Source organism: Xiphophorus hellerii, unplaced genomic scaffold, assembly GCF_003331165.1.
Source record: "Xiphophorus hellerii strain 12219 unplaced genomic scaffold, Xiphophorus_hellerii-4.1 PGA_scaffold_58__1_contigs__length_500000, whole genome shotgun sequence".
Lineage (NCBI taxonomy): Eukaryota > Metazoa > Chordata > Actinopteri > Cyprinodontiformes > Poeciliidae > Xiphophorus > Xiphophorus hellerii.
The window spans coordinates 50,001-57,500 of record NW_022587633.1 but is presented as its reverse complement, the minus strand read 5'-3'; the positions used below and the strand labels follow the sequence as shown (position 1 = coordinate 57,500).

The following is a 7,500-nucleotide window of genomic DNA, read 5'->3' as shown; positions in this document are numbered from 1 at the left end:
CGGGCCCTATTTCGGGTCCCTATTTCGGGCTATAGTATGAGGTCAAAGCCCCTGGAGGTGTCCAGGGTTGGTGTAGTCAGTGCGTAGCCGGAGATCGGGCCCCGATTTGAGGCTAAAAGATGAGCTGAAAGGCCCCTGGAGCTCTCCGGCTTTCCGGGCCCTATTTCGGGTCCCTATTTGAGGCTGAAAGATGAGCTGAAAGCCCCCTGGAGCTCTCTGGCTTGCCGGGCCCTATTTCGGGTCCCTATTTCAGCCAGTCATGTAAGTGTCCGGGGGTCAAGGCCTGCAAAGCATTGCCCCGACCCCCTAAAAACAAACAGGGCTTCACCAGCGCCATTTGGATAGATAGGATTTGAAGACCTTACAGAAAAAAATCCCCCCGGAGGAATTACAACAGACCCCTGGGAGAAGAGCACATTTTTCGAAAAAATGACAAAGTGTTTTGATCCAGGGCCCTTCTACAGCTCAGATAAGGCCGATTAAGGGCCCCCTTTTTCGGCTTCTTCCAGCATTTTAAGCCGTTGTTTCCCCCGGATCTTCTCTCTGGTTCTCTGGATCTCCGAGGCAGCAACGCTGTGGGCTCTGGCCGGTCCGGTGAGTGAGTCTCCTCCTCGGTCCTTCTGGATGGGCCTGGTGCCTCTCTGGCTCGGCTCGGTTCGGAGCCCAGATCAGATTACCAGAGGTGGTGCGGGCCGGTCCGCGGGCCCCGTTGGCCGGGACTGGAACCTGGAAACCCCCCCCTGTCCCACCACCACCACCACACAATGAAGAGACATGACACATCCTGGTGCATTATTCAAAGTTTATTGTGAACTTTCTGCAGCTTCTTCTCCCATGCACTGGGCAAATCTGCGCCTCATCTCCGCCATTTGGCCGACATCCAGCTGCATCGCATAGAATCGGTCGGCCGTGCGGGTGTCGTGGCACATGACCCGGGCCATCTGCGTCCGGACATCACTGGAGTGGGTGTTCCTGCACTGTGAGGGGAGAGAGAGAGAGAGAGAGAGAGGGGGGCAGAGAGTCAGAGGGCGGGCAGGCAGGCAGGCAGGCAGGCAGGCAGGCAGGGGTCGGATGGCGGTTATGCTGCTTTCCTGGATAACTTACCATCGTTGCCACCGCGGTCCTGATGTCGGTAAGCGAGGGTCTCCCTGGCAGCAGCATCGCTGCCCACGCGTTCCTGGCGAACGCAGTGATGGTGTTCACGTGCTGATGGTTGGTATTGAAGAAGACCAGATCGCACTGCGGACGTAGCCGAGCCCGGATCTCCATCCACCGCTGGATCCAGCCCAGTTCCTCGTGGGTGAGAAAGACCTGAGCACATCCAAACACCCGGGCAGTCTTATGGTTCTTTACCTGAAGAAGGGCAGAGAAATGTTAAATGGCTGGCTGGCTGGCTGGCTGGCTGGCTGGCTGGAGCCTGGATGTATGGAGCCTGGATGGATGGATGGATGGATGGATGGATGGATGGATGCAGCAGCCTGGCTGCTCCATCCATCCATCCATCCATCCAGCCATCCATCCATCCATCCAGCCATCCATCCAGGCTCCAGCCAGCCAGCCAGCCAGCCAGCCAGCCAGCCAGGCTAGTGTTAGTGAGTGGGTGCAGACTTACATTGAGTACGACCCCCGGAGAGGAAGAGACGGCCCCGCTCGCGGCCTCCAGGACCTCTTCGGTGGTAAGGTTGGTCATCACTCCGGCTCGATGGCCGTAGAGAGAAATAAGGTAAAGGCCGAAGAACCCGAACAGCAGGTGCCTCAGTCCCACGTCGTGCTTCTTTTGCGAGCAGCTCAGCAAGAGTTTGGGGATCCAGCCCCGACACTTTGCGATGCATCTGCGGAGAATTTCGGGCGTTACGGAGCGCTGTAGCTTCTCGGACTTGACCTTGATCTGCCGAAGCACCACCTTCGTTCCGATTTGGCACGTAGCCGACCTCAGAGCTCTCATCACGGACACGAGCTGCCGCTTGGACAGCCTGGAGCTTCTCGGAGGCGTCTCCATGAAGTATACGTGGAATTGGGTTGTGTTTACCAGGTAGACCTTAACGGTAGTTACGGCCTTCCGCTCCCGCTCGGTGAGTTCGGCGGGCCAGGCCATTATGCGTCCGGCGTCATCCAAGAAGCGCCAGGAGCCCAGCTCGGTCTTATCACGGCTCATGTAGCTGAGGAATGCAACAATTCGACCCATCTTTGACTTAACATTTTCAGCATGCTTTCGCGAGCGTACTGCCCCGGCCAGGTGCCGGCCGTACTCTTCTAGGTAGCCACGGATGACTGCAGGAAATGTACTCAGCCTACCCACCGTGCTCGAGGACGGGGCCTGCGGTTCTTCGTCCTCGACCTCCGGCACTCCGGTCGTCGTCGTCGCCGCCGAGTCCGCGGATGGCACGTCGTCGTCGTCGTCGCCGCCGGGAAGAAGACATGGCTCCGGCCGCTGTGTGGAGTCCGCCGCCGAGGTGGAACGTGGAGGGCTGGCGCTCGGTCGGCCGGGAACAAGACATGGCTCCTCCAGCTCCAGCTCCTCCTCTGGCTCCGGCCGCTGCTGCTGCTGCTGCTGCTGCTGCGGGGAGTCCGTCGAGGTCGTACGGGGAGGGCTGGCGCTCGGTCCCTGCGAGGGAAGGGGAGAAGCAGGGGGGGGTGCGGCGGCGGCGGCGGCGTCGGCGGCGGCGTCGGCGGCTTCGCTGCCCCGTGAACCCTCCAGGTCCAACCTGGTGGCTAAAGGCGGGTCGGGACCCGAGGCCCGAAGTTCTCTCACCTGCCGCAGCGTTTTGCGCCACTGGAGCTTCCTCAAAAGGCGCTTCTTCTCCTTGGCACCCAGGTCACGGTGAGCGTCTTGGAGGTGCTGCGCCACCCTTGACCCGCCGTACGAGCAGCCGCCGACGGGGCACTTCATGCCGCGAACGCTCACTCGCCCTCTGGCAAACGCCAGCAGGATCCTTCGCTCCAGGGCGTTCCTGACGCTGTGAACGTCATCCAAGTGGCGTCGCAGGCGCCAAGACGGCCGGTGACATACAGGGCAGCGATTCTTAAACTTAGAAGGCGTCATCTTCACTCCGCGAGAGTCAGATAGCGAATAAGGGGGGGGCACATCCGCACATCCGGCTATATGTGCAGGCGGGTGGGCGTGCTTCCCCGATCAAGCCTAATTGGCGACACCTGGCCTCGTTCGACCCCGAAATCGGGGCCGGATCCCCGGGCGTGCTTCCCTCTAATCAAGCCCTAATTGGCGACACCTGCTCCCAATTCGGGGGGCGTCCAATCAGGGGAAGCTCCTGAGATTGGCTTCCAGTTAAGCCTAATTGGCAACACCTGGGCCTCGTTCGACCCCGAAATCGGGGCCGGATCCCCGGGTAAACGCGTCCCGATAGCCGCGCGGCGATTCCCCGGAGGGCGGGAGGCCATGTTACGACTCTAAGACGGGTTAGGGAAAAGGCGGGTTAGGGAGCCCCGTCCTGCGGGCGAACGTCCGGCGGGGGGGGGGGGGACGGGGGGGACGGGGGGGACCAGGACCACCACCACCACCACCACCACCACCACCACCACCACCACCTGCTTCTCTTTGCCCTACCAGGGGCACGACCCGTCCGGGGCCGTGCGTGTCGGTGGGTGTAATCCGTGCTTAAGTGTGGGATGCCACGGTTCGAAGGGAGCTCCAGCCAGCCTGGACCCCGCGGTTCGAAGGGAGCTCCAGCCAGCCTGGACCCCGCGGTTCGGAGGGAGCTCCAGCCAGCCTGGACCCCGCGGTTCCGGAGGGGAGGCTCCAGCCTGGATGGGTCTTAGCAGGGCCGGGGCAAAGTCAGGCTACAGCCCGCCTCGGGGGGCCCCGACGTCCCGCTAGGGTGATTTTTGACTTCCGTAAAAATGTTTAAAAATGCATTCCTCCGGGGGAAGCCGTATGTTGCCGGAAAGGCCAGAGTCTGGAGAATAAAACGGTGTGGTTCTCTGGTTCCTGGGACGCCCGCAGGCGGAATTAAAATCAAAAACCCAAACCCTGGTCCAAGGGTTAGGGTAGGCACTTTCCCGGGCACCAGCGGCCTCGAGAGTAGGATCAATAGGCCCGGGAGAATGCCCCGATCACGCCTGTATCACTCCCATCATCCTGGTATAAAGTTGAATTTTCGGACTTCCAGAGAGGGCCCATGCAGCAGCCGGCCGTGTCCGCAGCGGCTCACTGTCCTCGGCCTAGGTGCCCCGGAGGCCCCGGTGATTTTTCCCACTTCCATAAAATTTTTTAAAAATGCATTTCCCCGGGGAAAGCCGCATATTGCCGGAAAGGCCAGAGTCCGGAGAACACTCTGGTGTGGTTCTCTGGTTCCTGGGACGCCCGCAGGCGGAATTAAAAATCAAAAACCCAAACCCTGGTCCAAGGGTTAGGGTAGGCACTTTCCCGGGCACCAGCGGCCTCGAGAGTAGGATCAATAGGCCCGGGAGAATGCCCCGATCACGCCTGTATCACTCCCATCATCCTGGGACAAAGTTGAATTTTCGGACTTCCAGAGAGGGCCCATGCAGCAGCCGGCGGTATCCGCAGCGGCTCACTGTCCTCGGCCTCGGCGCCCCGGAGGCCCCGGTGATTTTTCCCACTTCCATAAATTTTTTTAAAAATGCATTTCCCCGGGGAAAGCCGCATATTGCCGGAAAGGCCAGAGTCCGGAGAACACTCTGGTGTGGTTCTCTGGTTCCTGGGACGCCCGCAGGCGGAATTAAAAATCAAAAACCCAAACCCTGGTCCAAGGGTTAGGGTAGGCACTTTCCCGGGCACCAGCGGCCTCGAAAGTAGGATCAATAGGCCCGGGAGAATGCCCCGATCACGCCTGTATCACTCTCATCATCCTGGGACAAAGTTGAATTTTCGGACTTCCAGAGAGGGCCCATGAAGCAGCCGGCGGTGTCCGCAGCGGCTCACTGTCCTCGGCCTCGGCGCCCCGGAGGCCCCCGGTGATTTTTCCACTTCCATAAAATTTTTTAAAAATGCATTTCCCCGGGGAAAGCCGCATATTGCCGGAAAGGCCAGAGTCCAGAGAACACTCTGGTGTGGTCGAATCGTCTTTAAGTCGTTCACAGAAGCCGAGATAACCGTTCAAAGTTTGTCCAAAGCATTGCCGCCCGTGAAAAAAAAATCGACCCTTCACCCCGGCTCCGTCGATAGGTAGGATTTCAGGACCTTACGGAGAAAAACCCCACCGGCGGGATTATAGGAGCGAGTTCGGAAAGAGGGCTTGGAGCGGAAAAAGCCAAAGTTTTTCGATCCAGGCCGGTTCTAGGGGTCTACTGGAGCTAGGGTAAGGCGGATTTAGGCCCCTTTTTCGGCTTTTTTCCAGCATTTTAAGCCCTTTTTCCAGATTTTGTCTCCGGTTCTCTGGAAGTCTGGGGCGGTAAGGCAGCGGGCTCCGGCCGGTCCGGTGTGTCTCCTCGGTCCTTCTGAAGGGCCTGGGGCATCTCCGGCTCGGTTCTGAGCTCCTTGGAAGCGTGAAAGCTCGGTCGAAGGCGGGCAGGGCAAAGGCTGCAGACAGTGCTCTGTGGACGGCTTGGAGCTGTCCGAGGTGCTGGCTGGAGCTCTGAGCCCTGGCTGTGGGCTCCGGTCGGTCCGGTGTGTCTCCTCGGTCCTTCTGAAGGGCCTGGGGCATCTCCGGCTCGGTTGTGAGCTGCGTGAAAGCTCGGTCGAAGGCGGGCAGGGCAAAGGCTGCAGACAGTGCTCTGTGGACGGCTTGGAGCTGTCCGAGGTGCTGGCTGGAGCTCTGAGCCCTGGCTGTGGGCTCCGGTCGGTCCGGTGTGTCTCCTCGGTCCTTCTGAAGGGCCTGGGGCATCTCCGGCTCGGTTGTGAGCTGCGTGAAAGCTCGGTCGAAGGCGGGCAGGGCAAAGGCTGCAGACAGTGCTCTGTGGACGGCTTGGAGCTGTCCGAGGTGCTGGCTGGAGCTCTGAGCCCTGGCTGTGGTGCGCACGGCCCCCTTGGTTCCATCACAGCTGCCCTCGGGGAGCTGAGGTGTTCCCTGGAGGTGGTACGCCCGGCTTTGGTTGCGGTGAAGCCCCGGTCCCCGGTGCGCACGGCCCCCTTGGTTCCATCACAGCTGCCCTCGGGCAGCTGAGGTGTTCCCTGGAGGTGGTACGCCCGGCTTTGGTTGCGGTGAAGCCCCGGTCCCCGGTGCGCACGGCCCCCTTGGTTCCATCACAGCTGCCCTCGGGCAGCTGAGGTGTTCCCTGGAGGTGGTACGCCCGGCTTTGGTTGCGGTGAAGCCCCGGTCCCCGGTGCGCACGGCCCCCTTGGTTCCATCACAGCTGCCCTCGGGCAGCTGAGGTGTTCCCTGGAGGTGGTACGCCCGGCTTTGGTTGCGGTGAAGCCCCGGTCCCCGGTGCGCACGGCCCCCTTGGTTCCATCACAGCTGCCCTCGGGGAGCTGAGGTGTTCCCTGGAGGTGGTACGCCCGGCTTTGGTTGCGGTGAAGCCCCGGTCCCCGGTGCGCACGGCCCCCTTGGTTCCATCACAGCTGCCCTCGGGCAGCTGAGGTGTTTCCTGGAGGTGGTACGCCCGGCTTTGGTTGCGGTGAAGCCCCGGTCCCCGGTGCGCACGGCCCCCTTGGTTCCATCACAGCTGCCCTCGGGCAGCTGAGGTGTTCCCTGGAGGTGGTACGCCCGGCTTTGGTTGCGGTGAAGCCCCCTGTCCCCGGTGCGCACGGCCCCTTGGTTCCATCACAGCTGCCCTCGGGCAGCTGAGGTGTTCCCTGGAGGTGGTACGCCCGGCTTTGGTTGCGGTGAAGCCCCCGGTCCCCGGTGCGCACGGCCCCCTTGGTTCCATCACAGCTGCCCTCGGGCAGCTGAGGTGTTCCCTGGAGGTGGTACGCCCGGCTCTGTGTTGCGTGGAAGCCCGGACTTGCGGTGTGCACGTGGCCGGTGTCTCCTCTGGCTTCCCCCGGGAAGCCGGAGGTCCACCGGTTCTCGGGCACCCTGCTTCGGTCCGTCTCTGTCCTCCGTAGTCGTGTGCATGCTGCCTCGGTGGACCATCCAGCTTCTCCCGAGAGAAGCTGGATGGTCCACGGGCCTTGTGTGCACTTCTGCGTTGGGAGGACAGGGACCTCGCTGGTTCAGCGAGATCTTTTAAAGTCCTATGACCTTACCAGGGTCACAGGGCTGAGAAAAACTCTAAGTCCTGCCTGCACTTAGTGCAATTTTTTGACTCAATTATAGCTGCCTTACCAGGGGAACAGAGCTGAGAAAAACTCTAAGTGCAGGCAGGACTCAGTGCAATTTTTTGACCCAATTATAGCTGCCTTACCAGGGGAACAGAGCTGAGAAAAACTCTAAGTGCAGGCAGGACTCAGTGCAATTTTTTGACTCAATTATAGCTGCCTTACCAGGGGAACAGAGCTGGAAAAATTTCTAAGTGTGGGATCTGCAATGGTTTGCAGATCCGGGGCACAATCGACGCTTCACCCCGGCTCCGTCGATAGGTAGGATTTCGGGACCTTATGCAGAAAAACCCCACCGGCGGGATTACAGGAGCGAGTTG

At 60.7% G+C, this 7,500-nt stretch overlaps 1 protein-coding gene across 1 annotated transcript; it reads right to left on the bottom strand.

The window, feature by feature from the left end:
• Positions 1-788: 788 nt before the first annotated feature.
• Positions 789-3,043, bottom strand: LOC116716447 (uncharacterized). The gene is made up of 4 exons (XM_032557282.1): positions 2,584-3,043; positions 1,613-2,523; positions 1,105-1,353; positions 789-977 (listed from the first exon to the last, which is right to left on the bottom strand). Exons 1-4 carry the CDS (start codon positions 3,041-3,043, stop codon positions 804-806), a joined length of 1,794 nt encoding a protein of 597 aa, XP_032413173.1. The 3' UTR covers positions 789-803.
• Between the last annotated feature and the right edge of the window lie 4,457 nt (positions 3,044-7,500).

Bases quoted from the DNA above. Each gene is read 5' to 3' on its own strand.
- LOC116716447 (XM_032557282.1), bottom strand. From the start codon at position 3,043: ATGACGCCTTCTAAGTTTAAGAATCGCTGCCCTGTATGTCACCGGCCG. The intron at 1,354-1,612 runs GTAAGTCTGCAC...GCCCTTCTTCAG, and splicing joins CTCCGGGGGTCGTACTCAAT to GTAAAGAACCATAAGACTGC. The intron at 978-1,104 runs GTAAGTTATCCA...CTCCCCTCACAG, and splicing joins GGACCGCGGTGGCAACGATG to TGCAGGAACACCCACTCCAG.